Here is a 27,030-nt window from a genome sequence, read left to right as displayed (position 1 = left end):
GGATTACCAATACAGCTCTGATACTATAGTTGCTTTAATCTTGAAAAATGTGGCAGCATCATAGTAGTTATCTTTATGGACAAAAATTTAACTACTATAATACTGCGCCCAATGTACAGGAATATAACTACTATAATACTGCTCCCTATGTACAAGAATATAACTACTATGATACTGCTTCCTATGTACAAGAATATAACTACTATAATACTGCTCCCTATGTAAAAGAATATAACTACTATAATACTGCCCCTATGTACAAGAATATAACTACTATAATACTGCTCCTATGTACAGGAATATAACTACTATAATACTGCTCCCTATGTACAAGAATATAACTACTATAATACTGCTCCTATGTACAAGAATATAACTACTATAATACTGGCCTCTATGTACAATAAATAGAACTACTGTAATACTGCTCCCTATGTACAAGAATATACCTACTATAATACTGCTCCCTATGTAAAAGAATATAACTACTATAATACTGCCCCTATGTACAAGAATATAACTACTATAATACTGCTCCTATGTACAGGAATATAACTACTATAATACTGCTCCCTATGTACAAGAATATAACTACTATAATACTGCTCCTATGTACAAGAATATAACTACTATAATACTGGCCCCTATGTACAATAAATAGAACTACTGTAATACTGCTCCCTATGTACAAGAATATACCTACTATAATACTGCTCCTATGTACAAGAATATAACTACTATAATACTGCTCCTATGTACAAGAATATAACTACTATAGTACTGCTCCTATGTACAAGAATATAACTACTATAATACTGCTCCTATGTACAAGAATATAACTACTATAATACTGCCCCCTATGTACAAGAATATAACTACTATAATACTGCCCCTATGTACAAGAATATAACTACTATAATACTGCTCCCTATGTACAAGAATATAACTACTATAATACTGCTCCTATGTGCAAGAATATAACTACTATAATACTGCCTCCTATGTACAAGAATATAACTACTATAATACTGCCCCTATGTACAAGAATATAACTACTATAATACTGCCCCTATATACAAGAATATAGCTACTATAATACTGCTCCTATGTACAAGAATATAACTACTATAATACTGCCCCCTATGTACAAGAATATAACTACTATAATACTGCCCCCTATGTACAAGAATATAACTACTATAATACTGTCCCTATGTACAAGAATATAACTACTATAATACTGTCCCCTACTTCAGGATAATATTCAGATTAGCAGGGTCTGCTCATGCTATATCCGCATTATTGTTTACTTTTCCCTTTTTTTGGTTTTTATGCTCCTATTACTATTGTAATTACAAACACTAATTAACTAATCACGAGTGACGTTCCTCGAGTCCTATTCTTCACATTTGCCGAAAGTTTAATTAGGCGTTTCCTGTAAGGTCATCTTCAGATGTATCTTGAGACGATTAGATTGGAGGGATATAGGGGAGCGATATATTAATTGTCCTTTGTATTAGGAGTAAGAATCCCAAATATCCGAATTCCAGACAGATAATTGCAGCTTCTCAATTGCTTTATTCGCTGCAATGGAAAAGTGAAAGAAGAAACAAGAAAGTGAGGGGCCGCGGGGGCTTAATGTAGCGCGTAACACACATTTTGAACTTTATTTAATGAACCGAATGCTGAAAACTATAAAGTAAATGCTCCATTTAAAGAATTATGGAGAAACCATAGAACATTAAAATTTTAATTAATTTTGATCGGGAGGAATGAAATTGCCCATTTTACCTTAAACTTTTTTTTTTTCTTCATAAACGATAATGCAGCTAATTCCTAGATTATATTGGGGGCGGCTATTGGAAAGACAAGACAGTGACTTTTACAAAAATTTGTGACTTCATTCAATGAATTGTTATTTTTGTTTCTCATAAAATTAGATTTATAAGGATGATTTAAATACATTAAAAACTTTTAGTAATTTTAAATAAAAAAAAAATTGTATTAAAATATAAAAATAACAGTGAATAATAATGTTCTATATATTTTCTTCATTTTTGTAATTTTTATTATTTTTTTATTGCTATTTTCCTATGGAGTTGTAATTTAAAAAATTCTGCATTCAGCTTCTGTATAGACCAGATTTTTCTTTTTTTTTTTTTTTTAGATGGATATTGGTGCATGATTGCTATGCAAGTGATGATCATTGAAGATCTTTTCTTTTCTCCTAATGAATTTTTTTATTCTATTCTATAAAAGTGATTTGTTCTTTATTCAATGTTTTATATATATATAGTACAGACCAAAAGTTTGGACACACCTTCTCATTTAAAGATTTTTCTGTATTTTCATGACTTTGAAAATTGTACATTCACACTGAAGGCATCAAAACTATGAATTAACTCATGTGGAATTATATACTTAACAAAAAAGTGTGAAACAACTGAAAATATGTCTTATATTCTAGGTTCTTCAAAGTAGCCACCTTTTGCTTTGATGACTGCTTTGCACACTCTTGGCATTCTCTTGATGAGCTTCAAGAGGTAGTCACCGGAAATGGTTTTCACTTCACAGGTGTGCCCTGTCAGGTTTAATAAGTGGGATTTCTTGCCTTATAAATGGGGTTGGGACCATCAGTTGTGTTGTGCAGAAGTCAGGTGGATACACAGCTGATAGTCCTACTGAATAGACTGTTAGAATTTGTATTATGGCAAGAAAAAAGCAGCTAAGTAAAGAAAAATGAGTGGCCATCATTACTTTAAGAAATGAAGGTCAGTCAGTCCGAAAAATTGGGCAAACTTTGAAAGTGTCCCCAAATGCAGTTGCAAAAACCATCAAGCGCTACAAAGAAACTGGCTCACATGAGGACCGCCCCAGGAAAGGAAGACCAAGAGTCACCTCTGCTTCTGAGGATAAGTTTATCCGAGTCACCAGCCTCAGAAATCGCAGGTTAACAGCAGCTCAGATTAGAGACCAGGTCAATGCCACACACAGTTCTAGCAGCAGACACGTCTCTACAACAACTGTTAAGAGGAGACTTTGTGCAGCAGGCCTTCATGGTAAAATAGCTGCTAGGAAACCACTGCTAAGGACAGGCAACAAGCAGAAGAGACTTGTTTGGGCTAAAGAACACAAGGAATGGACATTAGACCAGTGGAAATCTGTGCTTTCTTCTGATGAGTCCAAATTTGAGATCTTTGGTTCCAACCACCGTGTCCTTGTGCGACGCAGAAAAGGTGAACGGATGGACTCTACATGCCTGGTTCCCACCGTGAAGCATGGAGGACGAGGTGTGATGGTGTGGGGGGGCTTTGCTGGTGACACTGTTGGGGATTTATTCAAAATTGAAGGTATACTGAACCAGCATGGCTACCACAGCATCTTGCAGCGGCATGCTATTCCAACCAGTTTGCGTTTAGTTGGACCATCATTTATTTTTCAACAGGACAATGACCGCAAACACACCTCCAGGCTGTGTAAGGGCTATTTGACCAAGAGGGAGAGTGATGGGGTGCTACGCCAGATGACCTGGCCTCCACAGTCACCAGACCTGAACCCAATCGAGATGGTTTGGGGTGAGCTGGACCGCAGAGTGAAGGCAAAAGGGCCAACAAGTGCTAAGCATCTCTGGGAACTCCTTCAAGATTGTTGGAAGACCATTTCCGGTGACTACCTCTTGAAGCTCATCAAGAGAATGCCAAGAGTGTGCAAAGCAGTCATCAAAGCAAAAGGTGACTACTTTGAAGAACCTAGAATATAAGACATATTTTCAGTTGTTTCACACTTTTTTGTAAAGTATATAATTCCACATGTGTTAATTCATAGTTTTGATGCCTTCAGTGTGAATGTACAATTTTCATAGCCAAGAAAATACAGAAAAATCTTTAAATGATTAGGTGTGTCCAAACTTTTGGTCTGTACTGTATATATATTATTGAGTATGTATATGTGTATATATATATATATATATATATATATATATATATATATATATATATATATATATATATATATATTAATTATTATTTTTTATTTTTTTAATTGTAGTTTTAAATGAAGATCTACTTTGGGGGATGGCTTTGTTTTCTGTCATGTCCCAGTCAAAGAGATTTATGAATTTAATTTATTTTTATATAATATATATATATTTTTTTTTTATTCGATATAAAACATTTTTTTGATTTTTAGGTTTAGATTTGATTTTTTTTTTAGACTTTATTTTTCATTATTTTTTAATGGAGCTGTAAATGGGTAAAAAATAAAAGCACTAAAATCCAATTGTTCAAATTGTGTCCCCAGCCGATGGGGAAGGTGAAATAGACGGCAATGCATTAAGAAGTATTATCATGGAAGCAAGTGATGATTTTTGAAGGCCTTTTTCTCTTCCTATACCAGCCGACCCAGTGTTGGGAAATGGAATGCAGCTGATAACAAAAATCACACTTAATAGAAATCCTGAGTGTCACACAGCACTGCTCCGTGTAACTAACTGCTTTCTTATTAAAGCGTTGCGATATATAAATAAATAAAAAAATACACTGGTCCTCTACTGCCACCTACAGGTACAACCGAGCATTGCATGTAGCATTTCGTTAAACACTAAATATGATTTTTTATTTTCTCGGTACTCAAACAGAAACATTTATATATGTTGAATTTGTGTATGATTTTATTTTTTTTAAGTGCAATTTTATATATATATATATATATATATGTATGTATGTATTTAAGGAGGATAAATGAAAGAAATCTAGGCTGATGTGTACCGGGTGATCCCAGTGGGGATACTTTCTTGATGACTGCTTCAGAATTCGTCACGAAGCAAATGTCAAACTTGTCGAGGCTGCCGCTATGAAAATGATCCATGTCGCTCGGTCTATTTTCCTAGGGAAACAAACAGCTGTCTTATTGCTGTGTTCCTCCAGTGACAGAATATGCCATTTATCGTAAGGAATGAATATCTGCCTATTAATAGTCACCACTGGAGAGAGCGCACCGTTCTGCCTTTTAAGTATCGCAGAGCGCAGCTGCGGACCTGCTAAAAATCAGCGTCACGTGATAGAATTTAACGCTTTTATGCGCTGTGGGGTTTTCTACAACTTCAGTATTGTCCGGCTTTGCTTTATAGAATGAATGTGTTTTTTCCATTATAAGTGAGGACGAGGGCAGTGACTTCCATGGTCTTCATATGTGTTAGGCTGCGGCTACAGGACATGGTACATCGCAACACGATGAAAGCTAATGTGGTCGTGTTGCGAGCTGCAGTTTGCCATCACAGAAGTTGCAGAAAATTCATGGTTTGGATTTCTCGCGACTTGCTCATCCGCAAACTTGTCACTCAATTTCAATTTTGTTGGAATGTTGCATTCAAATGTAGCAAGTAGAATGTGATCTATAACCACATGTTAGGGCACAGCTATGTGGCTCCAGGCTTGATGGGATCATGGGTAGATTAAAGTAGACTGATTCTTAAATTAAAATTCTCTGAGCAACTGCAGCTGCATCTCCCACTTCCCCTTCGTATTTGTCTTCTGTTTATGGTTGCACACTAAATACATTTTTTTTTGTCAGGGTGTGTTCTTACAGCTGTAATGTAAGAACTTTGCTATATTCTCTGAATCAGTCATCTCCTCCTTTGCGCTTTTCACTAAGTAACTGCAGCTGCATCTCCCTCCTCCCCTTCCTATTTGTCTTCTGTTTACGGTTGTACCTTAAATTCATTGTTTTTTTGTCAGGGTGTGTCCTTACAGCTGTAATGTAAGAACTTTGCTATATTCTCTAAATTAGTTATCTCCTTCTTTGTGCTTTTCACTAAGTAACTGCAGCTGCAGCTCCCTCCTCCCCTTCCTATTTTTCCTCTCTTTACGGTTGTACACTAGATACTTTATGTTCGTGTTCTTCCAACTTTAATGTAAAAACTTTGCTATATTTTTCTGAGCCAATAGGTTATTTCCTCCTTTGTGCTTCTCTCTTACCCTTTCCCCTTATGTTTTTCACTGAGTAAGAAACTGCAGCTGCATCTCCCTTCTCCCCTCCCTATTTGTCTTCTGTTTATGGTTGTAAACTAAATACATTTTGTGTCAGTGTTCTTACAGTTGTAAAGTAAGCTCTTCGCTATATTCTCTGAATTAGTTACCTCCCCCTTTGTGCTTTTCACTAAGTAAGAAACAGCAGCTGCAGCTCCCTCCTCCCCTCCCTATTTTTCCTCTGTTTATGGTTGTTCACTAGATACTTTTTCATGTTCTTCCATCTTTTATATAAAAACTTAACTTACTGGCTCAGACAATATAGCATGCTTCTCTCTTAGCGTGCTTTCACGTTGCGATCTGTGTCCCCGTCGGGGCATACGTCCTAAAATTCCCCGCAAAACCGGGTCCGGACGTGTGCTGTGACGGGGGCCATAGACTGTAATGGTGACGGCAGAGCTCGCGTTAGCTCTGCCGTGCACTTTTTCGAGAGTGTACACCCACAGGAAGCGGACACTCAGACATAGGTTGCTACGTCTGAGTGTCCACCTCCCGGAAAAAGTGTATGGCAGAGCTCACGTTCGCACTGCCGTCACCATTGCAGTCTATTGCCCCCGTTAGCGCATACATCCGGACCCCGTTTTGCGGTGAATTTTATGACGTGTGCCCCGACGGGGACACAGAACACAATGTGAAAGCTCCCTTACCCTTTCCCTTTCTGCTTTTCACTGAGTAATAAACTGCAGCTGCATCTCCCACTTCCCCTTCCTATTTGTCTTCTGTTTGTAGTTGTACACTAGATACATATTTTAATGACGGAGTGTTTTCTTCCAGCTGTAATATACTTACTTATCTGCTCAGAGAACAGAAAATTTCGCACATTACTGCTGGAAGAACACACTCTGATATTAAAAGAAATATATCTAGTGTACATCCATTATAACAGGACAAATAGTAAGGGGAGGAGGGAGATGCAGCTGCAGTTTCTTAATCTGTGAAAAGCATAAGGAAAGGGTAAGAGAGAAGCGTCAGGGGGAAATAACTTTTTGGCTCAGAAAATATAGCAACATTTTTTACATAAAAGCTGGAATAACAATGACCTAAAAAAGTATCTACTGTACAACCATAAACAGGAAAAATAGGAAGGAGAAGAGGGAGATGCAGCTGCAGTTTATTAATCTGTGGAAAGAATAAGGGGAGAGGGTAAGAGAAGAATAAAGGAGGAGGAGATAAGCTATTGGCTCAGAGAATACAGCAATCACCTCCTTCCATGTTTCTTTTACCTTTCTGCTTTTCACTGCGTAAGAAACTGCAGCCGCGTCTCTTTCCTACCCTTTCTATTTGTCCTATGTTTATGGTTGTATATTAGATGATTTTTATTTTTGTTTTTTTTACACCAAAGAGTGTTTTTGGACTTTTTTTTTGCAGACCGTTGAAGAGAAGGGGCCGCATTGCGAAATCAAAATTGGTATGATGCTTCTGCCAACCAGCATATAAGTAGGGACTGCGTGTTTGTTTCCCTAACTTTAGGTTTTCCATCATCTTGTTTGCGGAAACAAAAGTCCTTTATAGCTGCTCATTTCCTAGTATCCAAGAAGATGGGACCTGCCAGGTCTTAGTCCCATCAATGCAGCAACCTCATAGCAGCCAATATAGTAATTAATTTACTTTTCATTCTTTTTCGTAAATTCTCCATTAACAATCAAAGGTTTAATTATCAGTAATTCCAGTACAAGATAAGATGTAGCACCAGTTTAAATCGGTATAACAGAAGGCTATATATCTGGATTAAAAGTCTTATAACTTATAAATTGTCATGATTAAAAAAAAAAATAATAATCTACCGTTAAGTGTCGCTCCTCTGCAGACCTGTATCTTTTATGGTTACAGACTTCAAATAAATCTTTTGTAGTCCTATCTGGGATGTATGTTACTACACTGCAGTTTTATACAGTGTTACTCCATAGCCATAGATCATATAGACATCAATCTCCATATGAGCTGTATGCTTAAAACGGTAGACTTGTTTTTATCAAGATTTTTATTTTTATTTTTTTTTTAATTATTTTAGAAAAGAAAATTTCAAGATAAAACCAACTTGGATTGCAGCCTTGTTTCCCCCCGACTGCATACAACTGCCGAGTTGTTGACCACCATTTTCATCCTTATTGTTTGCTGTAGGCATCATAGCCTCTTTTCTTCCCAGACCATCCAATTCTCTGTACACAAGACCCTTTATACCCTTTAAAAAAAAAAAAAAAATCTTGTTGAAGCTGGCAGCTCCATTTTTTAGCTTCTTAGAGTCGTCATTCATTAAAGTTTTCCTTCTAATTGTCTACGAAGTGCTCCTATAAATCTTCCTTAAATTAGCGCCGAGTAAAGAGGGACGTGTCAGCGGGGCATCCTTGTATGCAAAGTGATTTATTGATCAGTCAGACTGATATTAACGTCTGCAACACTCCGTGAGTTGACCACTGACATTAACAAACTTCCTTGGTTTACATCAAGACTTCCCGCTCATGTTTTTTAGTTCTTTTTTTTTTTTTTTCCTCCTTCAGTAATTACTTAGAAAACTGCAACATTTCTGAATTAAAGGGAACTTGTCACCATTTTTTTTTTCATGCCTGAACGAAGACTAGCACCTTAATCAGTCCCTGTGCTGCATTCCATAAAGGGGTATATAACCCCTGACTGCCCCCTGTATGCCCCCTAAAAACCTTTCGAAATTCTCACGCGCTCTATGTAAATCCGTCCGATCCGGTAGGCATCCTTGCTGAGGCATCCATCCCCCCTCCCGGCTTCTGCTCACCGTCCTCCTGCTTTGATTGACATGAAGGACGCCTCCTGCATCATCCACATAGCCAGGCGAAATCGTGCCTGTGCAGAGAGATCGCCGGCTCGCTCCTGCGCACTTTGCTCTGCCCTACTGCGGAAAGAGCCTAAAACATAAGTGCGCATGCAGAGCCGTCGATGGGCTTTCAACGGTTATTCCATTCTTGAAGGGGTTTTCTACCAGGAGACATCGCTTATCCATAGTATAAAGATGAATGTATGATCTGTAAAGGCACGACCCCCAGTGCCCCCACCGGGTAGTAGGAGAGCACTGATGGACGTACCTGGGGTTCATCGCTCAGCTATTGACCGCTGGTCCAATAAATGTGAAGATGGCAGCGGCTGTCGTGCACATCCACGCTGCTCCTTCCAAGTAAAGCCATGTTGAGTAGGAATAGGAGATCAAAACCATGTTCTACATAATAGTGGATCTCTCCCCATGGATATCAAATTTTCTTAATTTCCTACTCTCTGATGCAATTATTGCACCTGGATTATTGAATGTAATGTCAAGAGATGTGAATAGAGGTCTGTGATGGCTATTAGCAAATCTACTCACAGGATCCTGGTCCACTGGTCATATCAGTAGTCTGTGGCTGCCGAACTGGAGCCTTGAGATCATCCTCGGCTTCTCTCGATTCATAGGCTCTGTGCAATGCAGTCGCTTCAGGCCTACTAATAAGTGGTTCCAGGAATGTCAACAAATAGGAGGTAGATTGTAGGGCTCCCATCCTGTAGCCATGGACTATTGACTTTGCTAGACCAGGATCCTCGCTCATGTCTAATCTAGGACAAGATTTTGAGTCCAGCTTTGAATTGTCGGTGAAACCAGATATTTGAGCATTACAGATCTCTTCTCTTGGTCTTGTGATCTGTCAGGACTAATCACAGACTCACCTCTTACTGATTGGACTAAATATTTTGTATTTCATTCTGTTCGAGGTGTCAAAATTCCATGAAAATGTCTCTCTTATCCAAAAAACTGTCCCATGTAGGAGCATCATTTTTAGATCCGGGTACTTCAAGTTGTTGGGTGGGTTGACTTGATCGTCTTGGATAAAGTCCCAAGTGTCTATTGTTTAAGATGAGGATTAAGCAGAGTTTAATTTGTCTTGTCATTTTTTTCAAGCAGTTGTGGTCGTAAATATTGGAATACTACATAGATAAGGAGTGTGAAAGTTTTATTCTCCTGTGATTGAAGTCTGGTCAAGTTTTGTGATGTCCCCATAGGTCTGAGGAGCACATTCCTTAGTTGACTTAGAATGACATAAATCCATGCGACACATTCATTCCTGCACTGAGTGTGTCAAAGGTTGTCATGAGTTTGTATTGCCAGACTTTTGTCTCTGAGATTTGAAATTACCTTTTACTACCAGTTATTTTATCTTTCTCACTATGGAATGATGGAAATGGGAATAAAACCCTTCCCAGATTGATAGGCAGCAACAATTGCGTCTCTAAGATCATTGCTGATGTCTTTCATCAAGTGCATTTGATAAGAAGCACCTGGTTGCTACTTAACCTTTTAATTCCTATGAAAGCCGTAAGAGTGTACGTACTTATTTACGCACTTTCTACATTTGGCCTAGTTTTTTTTGTAAATTATGACACGTCATTGGTTGTGTGTAGTTGTTCATCTGAGGTTGTATTAAATTTTAATACCTTCTAAGGACTAGATTTTTTTATGTCCTTTATATCTAAAACAATCGAATTCCAAAAGGGGTGTACATAGTTTTTCTCATGACTGTATATCTCAGATCACCTAGAGATTGCCCAAAGTTCAAAGTCAATATTATGTAATACTATGAATCAGCTGTGATACACGTCTGTATTTTTGGAAGGTTTGGGTGATCTTAGTTGTTCTTTCATCGAACCTCGCACAATACGGCATCACCTGTTGAGGGTCATCATTGTTTAATCCTCGGGAGATTCGAGTCTTCTCGGCATGGTCTATTTACCACCTTAGACTTTACCAATCCTGAAATGACGTATAGCTTTACAAGTAATTGGAAAATTGACAAAACGCACGAGAAAATATGCACAGTGGGACAAAATTATGATTGTGGCGTATATGAACGTCTGCGGATGGAAATTTACTGTCGTAAGAAATGATAAAGTAAAGAGGATCTCGTTACAGAAGTAAAATGACGGCTCCACTTCTGTCTGAAGATTTACGCTCCTTGAAGTAGAAGATGCAAACACACAAATCTGGAGAGTGGAGATGTCAGAGGAGTAGTAATACATATTCATATGTGACTCATATCACATGTATGCAACATGACTAGTCCCATGTTACAGTATTTGGAATATTAATAACTTTTTTCTAATCCGAAAATTCCACTCATCATGTCTCAGTATACAGCTCAGATTTTATATTGTCTTTACAATTGTAAAACTGCCCCCTATGTACAAGAATATAACTACTATAATACTGCTCCTATGTACAAGAATATAACTACTATAATACTGCCCCTATGTACAAGAATATAACTACTATAATACTGCCGCCTATCTACAAGAATATAACTACTATAATACTGCCCCTATGTACAAGAATATAACTACTATAATACTGCCCCTATGTACAAGAATATAACTACTATAACACTGCCCCATATGTACAAGAATATAACTACTATAATACTGCCCCCTATGTACAAGAATATAACTACTATAATACTGCTAATATGTACAAGAATATAGCTACTATAACACTGCCCCCTATGTACAAGAATAGAACTACTATAATACTGCCCCATATGTACAAGAATATAACTACTATAATACTGCCCCCTATGTACAAGAATATAACTATAATACTGCTCCTATGTACAAGAATATAGCTACTATAACACTGCCCCCTATGTACAAGAATATAACTACTATAATACTGCTCCTATGTACAAGAATATAACTACTATAATACTGCCCCCTATGTACAAGAATATAACTACTATAATACTGCTCCTATGTACAAGAATATAACTACTATAATACTGCCCCTATGTACAAGAATATAACTACTATAATACTGCTCCTATGTACAAGAATATAACTACTATAATACTGCCTCCTATGTACTAGAATATAACTACTATAATACTACCTCCTATGTACAAGAATATAACTACTATAATACTGCTCCTATGTACAAGAATATAACTACTATAATACTGCCTCCTATGTACTAGAATATAACTACTATAATACTGCTCCTATGTACAAGAATATAACTACTATAATACTGCCTCCTATGTACAAGAATATAACTACTATAATACTGCCTCCTATGTACTAGAATATAACTACTATAATACTGTCCCTATGTACAAGAATATAACTACTATAATACTGCCTCCTATGTACTAGAATATAACTACTATAATACTGCTCCTATGTACTAGAATATAACTACTATAATACTGCTCCTATGTACAAGAATATACCTACTATAATACTGCCCCCTATGTACAAAAATATAACTACTATAATACTGCTCCTATATACTAGAATATAACTACTATAATACTGCTCCTATATACAAGAATATAACTACTATAATACTGCCCCCTATGTACTAGAATATAACGACTATAATACTGCCTCCTATGTACTAGAATAAAACTACTATAATACTGCCTCCTATGTACAAGAATATAACTACTATAATACTGCTCCTATGTACAAGAATATAACTACTATAATACTGCCTCCTATGTACTAGAATATAACTACTATAATACTGCCTCCTATGTACTAGAATATAACTACTATAATACTGCCCCCTATGTACAAGAATATAACTACTATAATACTGCTCCTATGTACAAGAATATAACTACTATAATACTGCCTCCTATGTACTAGAATATAACTACTATAATACTGCTCCTATGTACAAGAATATAACTACTATAATACTGCCTCCTATGTACAAGAATATAACTACTATAATACTGCCTCCTATGTACTAGAATATAACTACTATAATACTGTCCCTATGTGCAAGAATATAACTACTATAATACTGCCCCCTATGTGCAAGAATATAACTACTATAATACTGCCTCCTATGTACTAGAATATAACTACTATAATACTGCTCCCTATGTACAAGAATATAACTACTATAATACTGCCCCCTATGTACAAGAATATAACTACTATAATACTGCCCCCTATGTACAAGAATATAACTACTATAATACTGCTCCTATGTACAAGAATATAACTACTATAATACTGCTCCTATATACTAGAATATAACTACTATAATACTGCTCCTATATACAAGAATATAACTACTATAATACTGCCCCCTATGTACTAGAATATAACTACTATAATACTACCTCCTATGTACTAGAATATAACTACTATAATACTGCCTCCTATGTACAAGAATATAACTACTATAATACTGCTCCTATGTACAAGAATATAACTACTATAATACTGCCTCCTATGTACTAGAATATAACTACTATAATACTGCTCCTATGTACAACAATATAACTACTATAATACTGCCTCCTATGTACAAGAATATAACTACTATAATACTGCCTCCTATGTACAAGAATATAACTACTATAATACTGCCCCCTATGTACAAGAATATAACTACTATAATACTGCTCCTATGTACAAGAATATAACTACTATAATACTGCCTCCTATGTACAAGAATATAACTACTATAATACTGCCTCCTATGTACAAGAATATAACTACTATAATACTGCTCCTATGTACAAGAATATAACTACTATAATACTGCCTCCTATGTACAAGAGTATAACTACTATAATACCGCCTCCTATGTACTAGAATATAACTACTATAATACTGTCCCTATGTGCAAGAATATAACTACTATAATACTGACTCCTATGTACTAGAATATAACTACTATAATACTGCTCCCTATGTACAAGAATATAACTACTATAATACTGCCCCCTATGTACAAGAATATAACTACTATAATACTGCCCCCTATGTACAAGAATATAACTACTATAATACTGCCCCCTATGTACAAGAATATAACTACTATAATACTGCCTCCTATGTACTAGAATATAACTACTATAATACTGCTCCTATGTACAAGAATATAACTACTATAATACTGTCCCTATGTGCAAGAATATAACTACTATAATACTGCCTCCTATGTACTAGAATATAACTACTATAATACTGCTCCCTATGTACAAGAATATAACTACTATAATACTGCCCCCTGTGTACAAGAATATAACTACTATAATACTGCCCCCTATGTACAAGAATATAACTACTATAATACTGCCCCCTATGTACAAGAATATAACTACTATAATACTGCTCCTATGTACAAGAATATAACTGCTATAATACTGCTCCTATATACTAGAATATAACTACTATAATGCTGCTCCTATATACAAGAATATAACTACTATAATACTGCCCCCTATGTACTAGAATATAACTACTATAATACTGCCTCCTATGTACTAGAATATAACTACTATAATACTGCCTCCTATGTACAAGAATATAACTACTATAATACTGCTCCTATATACAAGAATATAACTACTATAATACTGCCCCCTATGTACTAGAATATAACTACTATAATACTGCCTCCTATGTACTAGAATATAACTACTATAATACTGCCCCCTATGTACAAGAATATAACTACTATAATACTGCTCCTATGTACAAGAATATAACTACTATAATACTGCCTCCTATGTACTAGAATATAACTACTATAATACTGCTCCTATGTACAAGAATATAACTGCTATAATACTGCTCCTATGTACAAGAATATAACTACTATAATACTGCCTCCTATGTACAAGAATATAACTACTATAATACTGCCCCCTATGTACAAGAATATAACTACTATAATACTCCTATGTACAAGAATATAACTACTATAATACTGCTCCTATGTACAAGAATATAACTACTATAATACTGCTCCTATGTACAACAATATAACTACTATAATACTGCCTCCTATGTACAAGAATATAACTACTATAATTCTGCCTCCTATGTACTAGAATATAACTACTATAATACTGTCCCTATGTGCAAGAATATAACTAATATAATACTGACTCCTATGTACTAGAATATAACTACTATAATACTGCTCCCTATGTACAAGAATATAACTACTATAATACTGCCCCCTATGTACAAGAATATAACTACTATAATACTGCCCCCTATGTACAAGAATATAACTACTATAATACTGCCCCCTATGTACAAGAATATAACTACTATAATACTGCCTCCTATGTACTAGAATATAACTACTATAATACTGCTCCTATGTACAAGAATATAACTACTATAATACTGCCTCCTATGTACAAGAATATAACTACTATAATACTGCCTCCTATGTACAAGAATATAACTACTATAATACTGCCCCCTATGTACAAGAATATAACTACTATAATACTGCTCCTATGTACAAGAATATAACTACTATAATACTGCCTCCTATGTACTAGAATATAACTACTATAATACTGCTCCTATGTACAAGAATATAACTACTATAATACTGCCTCCTATGTACAAGAATATAACTACTATAATATTGCCTCCTATGTACTAGAATATAACTACTATAATACTGTCCCTATGTGCAAGAATATAACTACTATAATACTGCCTCCTATGTACTAGAATATAACTACTATAATACTGCTCCCTATGTACAAGAATATAACTACTATAATACTGCCCCCTATGTACAAGAATATAACTACTATAATACTTCCCCCTATGTACAAGAATATAACTACTATAATACTGCCCCCTATGTACAAGAATATAACTACTATAATACTGCTCCTATGTACAAGAATATAACTACTATAATACTGCTCCCTATGTACTAGAATATAACTACTATAATACTGCCTCCTATGTACTAGAATATAACTACTATAATACTGCTCCTATGTACAAGAATATAACTACTATAATACTGCCTCCTATGTACTAGAATATAACTACTATAATACTGCTCCTATGTACAAGAATATAACTACTATAATACTGCCTCCTATGTACAAGAATATAACAACTATAATACTGCCCCCTATGTACAAGAATGTAACTACTATAATACTGCTCCTATGTACAAGAAAATAACTACTATAATACTGCCCCCTATGTACAAGAATATAACTACTATAATACTGCCCCCTATGTACTAGAATATAACTACTATAATACTGCCTCCTATGTACTAGAATATAACTACTATAATACTGCCTCCTATGTACAAGAATATAACTACTATAATACTGCTCCTATATACAAGAATATAACTACTATAATACTGCCCCCTATGTACTAGAATATAACGACTATAATACTGCCTCCTATGTACTAGAATATAACTACTATAATACTGCCTCCTATGTACAAGAATATAACTACTATAATACTGCTCCTATGTACAAGAATATAACTACTATAATACTGCCTCCTATGTACTAGAATATAACTACTATAATACTGCCTCCTATGTACTAGAATATAACTACTATAATACTGCCCCCTATGTACAAGAATATAACTACTATAATACTGCTCCTATGTACAAGAATATAACTACTATAATACTGCCTCCTATGTACTAGAATATAACTACTATAATACTCCTCCTATGTACAAGAATATAACTACTATAATACTGCCTCCTATGTACAAGAATATAACTACTATAATACTGCCTCCTATGTACTAGAATATAACTACTATAATACTGTCCCTATGTGCAAGAATATAACTACTATAATACTGCCCCCTATGTGCAAGAATATAACTACTATAATACTGCCTCCTATGTACTAGAATATAACTACTATAATACTGCTCCCTATGTACAAGAATATAACTACTATAATACTGCCCCCTATGTACAAGAATATAACTACTATAATACTGCCCCCTATGTACAAGAATATAACTACTATAATACTGCTCCTATGTACAAGAATATAACTACTATAATACTGCTCCTATATACTAGAATATAACTACTATAATACTGCTCCTATATACAAGAATATAACTACTATAATACTGCCCCCTATGTACTAGAATATAACTACTATAATACTGCCTCCTATGTACTAGAATATAACTACTATAATACTGCCTCCTATGTACAAGAATATAACTACTATAATACTGCTCCTATGTACAAGAATATAACTACTATAATACTGCCTCCTATGTACTAGAATATAACTACTATAATACTGCTCCTATGTACAAGAATATAACTACTATAATACTGCCTCCTATGTACAAGAATATAACTACTATAATACTGCCTCCTATGTACAAGAATATAACTACTATAATACTGCCCCCTATGTACAAGAATATAACTACTATAATACTGCTCCTATGTACAAGAATATAACTACTATAATACTGCCTCCTATGTACAAGAATATAACTACTATAATACTGCTCCTATGTACAAGAATATAACTACTATAATACTGCCTCCTATGTACAAGAGTATAACTACTATAATACTGCCTCCTATGTACTAGAATATAACTACTATAATACTGTCCCTATGTGCAAGAATATAACTACTATAATACTGACTCCTATGTACTAGAATATAACTACTATAATACTGCTCCCTATGTACAAGAATATAACTACTATAATACTGCCCCCTATGTACAAGAATATAACTACTATAATACTGCCCCCTATGTACAAGAATATAACTACTATAATACTGCCCCCTATGTACAAGAATATAACTACTATAATACTGCCTCCTATGTACTAGAATATAACTACTATAATACTGCTCCTATGTACAAGAATATAACTACTATAATACTGTCCCTATGTGCAAGAATATAACTACTATAATACTGCCTCCTATGTACTAGAATATAACTACTATAATACTGCTCCCTATGTACAAGAATATAACTACTATAATACTGCCCCCTATGTACAAGAATATAACTACTATAATACTGCCCCCTATGTACAAGAATATAACTACTATAATACTGCCCCCTATGTACAAGAATATAACTACTATAATACTGCTCCTATGTACAAGAATATAACTACTATAATACTGCTCCTATATACTAGAATATAACTACTATAATGCTGCTCCTATATACAAGAATATAACTACTATAATACTGCCCCCTATGTACTAGAATATAACTACTATAATACTGCCTCCTATGTACTAGAATATAACTACTATAATACTGCCTCCTATGTACAAGAATATAACTACTATAATACTGCTCCTATATACAAGAATATAACTACTATAATACTGCCCCCTATGTACTAGAATATAACTACTATAATACTGCCTCCTATGTACTAGAATATAACTACTATAATACTGCCCCCTATGTACAAGAATATAACTACTATAATACTGCTCCTATGTACAAGAATATAACTACTATAATACTGCCTCCTATGTACTAGAATATAACTACTATAATACTGCTCCTATGTACAAGAATATAACTGCTATAATACTGCTCCTATGTACAAGAATATAACTACTATAATACTGCCTCCTATGTACAAGAATATAACTACTATAATACTGCCCCCTATGTACAAGAATATAACTACTATAATACTCCTATGTACAAGAATATAACTACTATAATACTGCTCCTATGTACAAGAATATAACTACTATAATACTGCTCCTATGTACAAGAATATAACTACTATAATACTGCCTCCTATGTACAAGAATATAACTACTATAATTCTGCCTCCTATGTACTAGAATATAACTACTATAATACTGCTCCTATGTACAAGAATATAACTACTATAATACTGCCTCCTATGTACAAGAATATAACTACTATAATACTGCCTCCTATGTACAAGAATATAACTACTATAATACTGCCCCCTATGTACAAGAATATAACTACTATAATACTGCTCCTATGTACAAGAATATAACTACTATAATACTGCCTCCTATGTACTAGAATATAACTACTATAATACTGCTCCTATGTACAAGAATATAACTACTATAATACTGCCTCCTATGTACAAGAATATAACTACTATAATATTGCCTCCTATGTACTAGAATATAACTACTATAATACTGTCCCTATGTGCAAGAATATAACTACTATAATACTGCCTCCTATGTACTAGAATATAACTACTATAATACTGCTCCCTATGTACAAGAATATAACTACTATAATACTGCCCCCTATGTACAAGAATATAACTACTATAATACTGCTCCTATGTACAAGAATATAACTACTATAATACTGCTCCCTATGTACAAGAATATAACTACTATAATACTGCCCCCTATGTACAAGAATATAACTACTATAATACTGCCCCCTATGTACAAGAATATAACTACTATAATACTGCCCCCTATGTACAAGAATATAACTACTATAATACTGCTCCTATGTACAAGAATATAACTACTATAATACTGCTCCTATATACTAGAATATAACTACTATAATACTGCTCCTATATACAAGAATATAACTACTATAATACTGCCCCCTATGTACTAGAATATAACTACTATAATACTGCCTCCTATGTACTAGAATATTACTACTATAATACTGCCTCCTATGTACTAGAATATAACTACTATAATACTGCCTCCTATGTACAAGAATATAACTGCTATAATACTGCTCCTATGTACAAGAATATAACTACTATAATACTGCCTCCTATGTACAAGAATATAACTACTATAATACTGCCCCCTATGTACAAGAATATAACTACTATAATACTCCTATGTACAAGAATATAACTACTATAATACTGCTCCTATGTACAAGAATATAACTACTATAATACTGCCTCCTATGTACAAGAATATAACTACTATAATACTGCTCCTATGTACAAGAATATAACTACTATAATACTGCCTCCTATGTACAAGAATATAACTACTATAATACTGCCTCCTATGTACTAGAATATAACTACTATAATACTGCCTCCTATGTACAAGAATATAACTACTATAATACTTCCCCCTATGTACAAGAATATAACTACTATAATACTGCCCCCTATGTACAAGAATATAACTACTATAATACTGCTCCTATGTACAAGAATATAACTACTATAATACTGCCCCCTATGTACAAGAATATAACTACTATAATACTGCTCCTATGTACAAGAATATAACTACTATAATACTGCCTCCTATGTACTAGAATATAACTACTATAATACTGTCCCTATGTGCAAGAATATAACTACTATAATACTGACTCCTATGTACTAGAATATAACTACTATAATACTGCTCCCTATGTACAAGAATATAACTACTATAATACTGCCCCCTATGTACAAGAATATAACTACTATAATACTGCCCCCTATGTACAAGAATATAACTACTATAATACTGCCCCCTATGTACAAGAATATAACTACTATAATACTGCCTCCTATGTACTAGAATATAACTACTATAATACTGCTCCTATGTACAAGAATATAACTACTATAATACTGCCTCCTATGTACAAGAATATAACTACTATAATACTGCCCCCTATGTACAAGAATATAACTACTATAATACTGCTCCTATGTACAAGAATATAACTACTATAATACTGCCTCCTATGTACTAGAATATAACTACTATAATACTGCTCCTATGTACAAGAATATAACTACTATAATACTGCCTCCTATGTACAAGAATATAACTACTATAATATTGCCTCCTATGTACTAGAATATAACTACTATAATACTGTCCCTATGTGCAAGAATATAACTACTATAATACTGCCTCCTATGTACTAGAATATAACTACTATAATGCTGCTCCCTATGTACAAGAATATAACTACTATAATACTGCCCCCTATGTACAAGAATATAACTACTATAATACTTCCCCCTATGTACAAGAATATAACTACTATAATACTGCCCCCTATGTACAAGAATATAACTACTATAATACTGCCCCCTATGTACAAGAATATAACTACTATAATACTGCTCCTATGTACAAGAATATAACTACTATAATACTGCTCCCTATGTACTAGAATATAACTACTATAATACTGCCTCCTATGTACTAGAATATAACTACTATAATACTGCCTCCTATGTACAAGAATATAACTACTATAATACTGCTCCTATGTACAAGAATATAACTACTATAATACTGCCTCCTATGTACTAGAATATAACTACTATAATAGTGCTCCTATGTACAAGAATATAACTACTATAATACTGCCTCCTATGTACAAGAATATAACTACTATAATACTGCCCCCTATGTACAAGAATATAACTACTATAATACTGCTCCTATGTACAAGAATATAACTTCTATAATACTGCCTCCTATGTACTAGAATATAACTACTATAATACTGCTCCTATGTACAAGAATATAACTACTATAATACTGCCTCCTATGTACAAGAATATAACTACTATAATACTGCCTCCTATGTACTAGAATATAACTACTATAATACTGTCCCTATGTGCAAGAATATAACTACTATAATACTGCCTCCTATGTACTAGAATATAACTACTATAATACTGCTCCCTATGTACAAGAATATAACTACTATAATACTGCCCCCTATGTACAAGAATATAACTACTATAATACTGCCCCCTATGTACAAGAATATAACTACTATAATACTGCCCCCTATGTACTAGAATATAACTACTATAATACTGTCTCCTATGTACTAGAATAAAACTACTATAATACTGCCTCCTATGTACTAGAATATAACTACTATAATACTGCCTCCTATGTACAGGAATATAACTACTATAATACTGCTCCTATGTACAAGAATATAACTACTATAATACTGCCTCCTATGTACAAAAATATAACTACTATAATACTGCCCCCTATGTACAAGAATATAACTACTATAATACTGCTCCTATGTACAAGAATATAACTACTATAATACTGCCTCCTATGTACTAGAATATAACTACTATAATACTGCTCCTATGTACAAGAATATAACTACTATAATACTGCCTCCTATGTACTAGAATATAACTACTATAATACTGCTCCTATGTACAAGAATATAACTACTATAATACTGCCTCCTATGTACTAGAATATAACTACTATAATACTGTCCCTATGTGCAAGAATATAACTACTATAATACTGCCTCCTATGTACTAGAATATAACTACTATAATACTGCTCCCTATGTACAAGAATATAACTACTTTAATACTGCCCCCTATGTACAAGAATATAACTACTATAATACTGCTCCTATGTACAAGAATATAACTACTATAATACTGCTCCCTATGTACAATAATATAACTACTATAATACTGCTCCTATGTACTAGAATATAACTACTATAATACCACCACTTTGTACAAGTACATATTGTGACGTGCTGTGTGACATAGCGCGCAGGGACAGCAGATTCCACCAAACATATATGTGATTCCTTAGAGTCTGAAATGCGGCCACAACAAAAGGAACAAATCCAGGGAATCCCTATCGGTAATCCGACACCAAGACAGATAAACACTGGTCCTTAGAATGGTTACTCTAATCCAGCAAGGTAACCAAAGGGGGTGACAATAGTATGTGTCAGATGATTCCCCACTCTCTAAATGTCCAAGTATTGGTACCAGAATCTGTCCTCGGTACATTGCATTCAATGAGTCTATGATGGTCCCTGAAGTCTTGTCTTCAGCCAGTCTGTAATGTTGTGTATCAGATGCAAGGGATGCCAAAGGAGGCCTAGTCATGTTATGGTCCATGGAGACCAGCTGGGGTGACACATTGTTTCGTATATCTACTTTAATAGGGTGGCTTATAATCTAAATATGTATAATAGGCAGATTCCTCACTTAGTAGTTGGGGTAAGCCGGATGCCGCCTCTTTTGGGCATTATTGATAACTATTGGTAATTACTGGACATTTCCAGAAACCTTAAATAGCCCAAAAACTTTTAAAAGAGAACGGATTTGTTTTTTCTAATGATCTTGTCACGGGAATGTAGATTTTATTCCTATTTAATATTCACACTCTTAAATGTTTTATGATAATTCTCCGAAATCAAATTATTTTGAAGTTTTCCTAAACATGTTTTCGTATTTTTTTTCTTGTAGGAAGATGAAACTGAAAACCTGGAGACAGAACCTGAACAGCAAATCCCAGAAATGTTGTGAGAATAAGAGAGTATTGGCAACTTTGGGAAAAATCTTCCTGAAAAAAAAAAATGGATCTTGTATTCTAGTTAATCATTTTGTATGAAAAGAAAAGATAACTGAGATACAATGTAATTCTGAATTTGCAGAAGAATCAGTCTGAAAGAAATTTTTCTAGTTCTTGGCTACAGAACTGGATTTTGAAATGTGGAACCTTTCATGAACTACTTGGGCTTTTATTTTGGCTCCTGAGGTCTACGGAGCCACGATACAAAGTCTCTGGGGTCATGCTGTAACTCTGTGTCCTAAATAGAAAAAAGGCTGCATGTTTCTGTCAAATTTTGTAAAAAAAAATTGTGCAAAATATTCTGGTGCACTCCATGGGATGATAATTCCTTCTAGAGGACAGGTGCGGGGGACTCTGCGCTCTTGACTCTGCCAAGGCCATACCACTGCGATGCAAAAAAAAAAAAAAGATACAAGTTGATACATTTTTGCTCTTTTATTTGGGGGGTGAGGAGGAGGAACTAATCGTCCAATCTAAAAAAAGGAAAAAAATAATTATTTTTTTCAGTCTAAAAAAAGTGGATACAAGTAAGGTAATGGAGGACAACTTTTATTTTTTTTTAGGGGTTATTTTTGTTTTGTTTTTATTTTGTCCAAACCAAAACATTTTTTTTTTCTGTATTTTCAAGCTTAATCGAGACGCTCAAAAACTGCTCTGTGAGAACTCGACTTAAGCAATTTTTTTTAACATTTTTTGGGCTACAATGCAAGTCTATTTGAGTCGAGGCCGGCCATGGTCACGTGCCGCTGCTTGTCTTCCTGAATTGACTTTGCAAATTCATTTTTGGGGGGTTTCTTGTTTGTTTTTATTCCTACGGTTACAACTGTTTGCTTTAGACTGTCATTGTATATGGTCATAGATGAATATTGTTCTAGAAGGTTTAGAAGCTCACAATTCTCAGTGACTGTGCCCATATTCTCAGTGTTTTTGAACTTTTTATATTGTACCGTATTGTGACAATGTATGTTTTCTGCATGCTGCGTATTTTTATGTCCTCTAATTATTTTCTTTTTAAAAAAAAAAAAAGAAAAAACTTGTGCTTAGTTATATTGTTAATTATTGTACATTTTCACCCTTTTTATGCCTAAAACAGCAAAAGTACAATAAACAATATTTTTCATCATCTTTTTTTATTTTTTTTAATAAATAGGGTTGATAATTAATTTTTCAATTTGATACACATGACATGTAGAGGTATTGATCCGGTCGATTCCCGTAAGGTATACAGCAATTCCGGGACTTAATGAAAACGGAGCAATGTATATAAATATGTTTATCTCCTGGAAAAACAGGATACATGTCCACATCTTGGAAAAAAAAATCCAATATATAATTACTCATGTCAAGTATCAGTCTATTGGAACACAAATATCAACTGATTGAATGGAAACCTTCTGGCCTTGGGAAATATGTTTAGGCATTGGTGCTGCAAAGCAAACCATGATTTTTTTTTTTTACTATTAATAAAACACTTTGACTTCCCACACTTTCTTTCCTCCTCTCCATTAAATAAATAACTGCCCCAAATTAGGGGGAAATTTTTTCCCCTACTGAAATATTGGCTATCAGAATAAATTCATGATCATTGTCGCGTCTCCATAAATCTAGTACCTATAACCTGTAATATATTTTTAAGAATCCATGGTCTCACTGCCCTTACAGTAAAGAATCTATAGTCTCACTGCCCTTACAGTAAAGAATCCATGGTCAAACTGCTCTTACAGTAAAGAATCCATGGTCTCACTTCCCTTACAGTAAAGAATCCATGGTCTCACTTCCCTTACAGTAAAGAATCCATAGTCTCACTGCTCTTACAGTAAAGTATCCATAGTCTCACTGCCATTACAGTAAAGAATCCATGGTCTCACTGCCCTTACAGTAAAGAATCCATGGTCTCACTGCCCTTACAGTAAAGAATCCATGGTCTCACTGCCCTTACAGTAAAGAATCCATGGTCTCACTGCTTGTACAGTAAAGAATCCTTGGTCTCACTGCTCTTACAGTAAAGAATCCATGGTCTCACTGCTCTTACAGTAAAGAATCCGTGGTCTCACTGCCCTTACAGTAAAGAATACATGGTCTCGCTGCTCTTACATTAAAAAATCTGTGGTCTCACTGCTCTTACAGTAAAGAATCCGTGGTCTCACTGCTCTTACAGTAAAGAATCCGTGGTCTCACTGCCCTTACAGTAAAGAATCCATGGTCTCACTGCTCTTACAGTAAAGAATCTGTGGTCTCACTGCCCTTACAGTAAAGAATCCATGGTCTCACTGCTCTTACAGTAAAGAATCTGTGGTCTCACTGCCCTTACAGTAAAGAATCCGTGGTCTCACTGCTCTTAGTCAAGAACCCATAGTCTCACTGATTGTACAGTCAAGAACCCATAGTCTCACTGCTTGTACAGTCAAGAACCCATAGTCTCACTGCTTGTACAGTTAAGAACCCATAGTCTCACTGCTCGTACAGGGAAGAACCCATAGTCTCACTGCTCATACAGTCAAGATCCCATGGTCTCACTGTTCGTACAGGGAAGAACCCATAGTCTTACTGCTCGTACAGTCAACCTATGGTCTCACTGCTCGTACAGTCAAGAACCCATAGTCTCACTGCTCGTACAGTCAAGAACCCATAGTCTCACTGCTCGTACAGTCAAGAACCCATAGTCTCACTGCTCGTACAGTCAAGAACCCATAGTCTCACTGCTAGTACAGTCAAGAACCCATAGTCTCACTGCTCGTACAGTCAAGAACCCATATGTTATGGGCTATATGGGGTGCATTATTCTGTATGGAGGACTATGTGGTGCCTATTATTCTGTATGGAGGACTATGTGGTGCCCATTACACTGTATGGAGGGCTATGTGGGACCCATTATTCTGTATGGAGGACTATGTGGTGCCTATTATTCTGTGTGGAGGACTATGTGGGGCCCAATATACTGTATAGAGGACTATGTGGTGCCATTATACTGTATGGAGGACTATGTGGGGCCATTATACTGTATGGAGGACTATGTGGGGCCCATTATACTGTATGAAGGACTATGTGGGGCCATTATTCTGTAAGGACTATGTGGGGCCATTATACTGTATGGAGGACTATGTGGGCTCATTATACCGCATGGAGGACTATCTGTGGCCCATTATACTGTATGGAGGGCTATGTGGGGTCATTATTCTGTATGGAGGACTATGTGGGGCCCATTATACTGTATGGAGAACTATGTGGGACCCATTATACTGTATGCAGGGCTATGTGGGGCCCATTATTCTGTATGGGGGACTATGTGGGGCCCATTATTCTGTATGGAGGACTATGTGGGCCCATTATACTGTATGGAGGACTATGTGGGGCTCATTATACTGTATGGAGGACTACGTGGGGCCCATTATACTGTATGGAGGACTATGTGGGCCCATTATACTGTATGGAGGACTACGTGGGGTCCATTATACTGTATGGAGGACTATGTGGGCCCATTATACTGTATGGAGGGCTATGTGGGGTCATTATTCTGTATGGGGGACTATGTGGGGCCCATTATTCTGTATGGAGGACTATGTGGGGCCCATTATACTGTATAGAGGACTATGTGTGTCCATTATACTGTATGGAGGACTATGTGGGGCCATTATACTGTGTGGAGGACTATGTGGGGCCATTATTCTGTATGGAGGACTATGTGGGGCCATTATTCTGTATGGAGGACTATGTGGGACCCATTATACTGTATGGAGGACTATGTGGGGCCATTATTCTGTATGGGGGACTATGTAGGGCCATTATTCTGTATGGAGGACTATGTGGGCCCATTATACTGTATAGAGGACTATATGGGGATCATTATACTGTATGGAGGAC

The 27,030-nt window shown here is 35.2% G+C and overlaps 1 protein-coding gene across 9 annotated transcripts in view; it reads left to right on the top strand.

Annotated features, from left to right (window-relative positions):
- Positions 1 to 24,292, top strand: part of PHF14 (PHD finger protein 14) — a 276,270-nt gene extending 251,978 nt beyond the window's left edge. For 8 of the 9 annotated variants that reach the window (XR_012320018.1, XM_073677292.1, XM_073677291.1 and 5 more), the window contains one exon: positions 23,064 to 24,292. Coding sequence is in view for 6 of the 9 variants with exons in the window: in XM_073677292.1 (XP_073533393.1) it covers positions 23,064 to 23,123 (60 nt within the window). In the remaining 3 variants the exon portion in view is untranslated. The remainder of the gene's footprint in view (positions 1 to 23,063) is intronic. The other variant, XR_012320019.1, reaches the window with a different exon arrangement.
- Positions 24,293 to 27,030: the final 2,738 nt, after the last annotated feature.

The sequence above is a fragment of the Phyllobates terribilis genome, unplaced genomic scaffold, assembly GCF_046119375.1.
Source record: "Phyllobates terribilis strain yellow unplaced genomic scaffold, ASM4611937v1 Scaffold_4__5_contigs__length_816908805, whole genome shotgun sequence".
Lineage (NCBI taxonomy): Eukaryota > Metazoa > Chordata > Amphibia > Anura > Dendrobatidae > Phyllobates > Phyllobates terribilis.
Note: the sequence above shows the minus strand (reverse complement) of the source record. Positions and strands in the feature narration are given on the sequence as shown.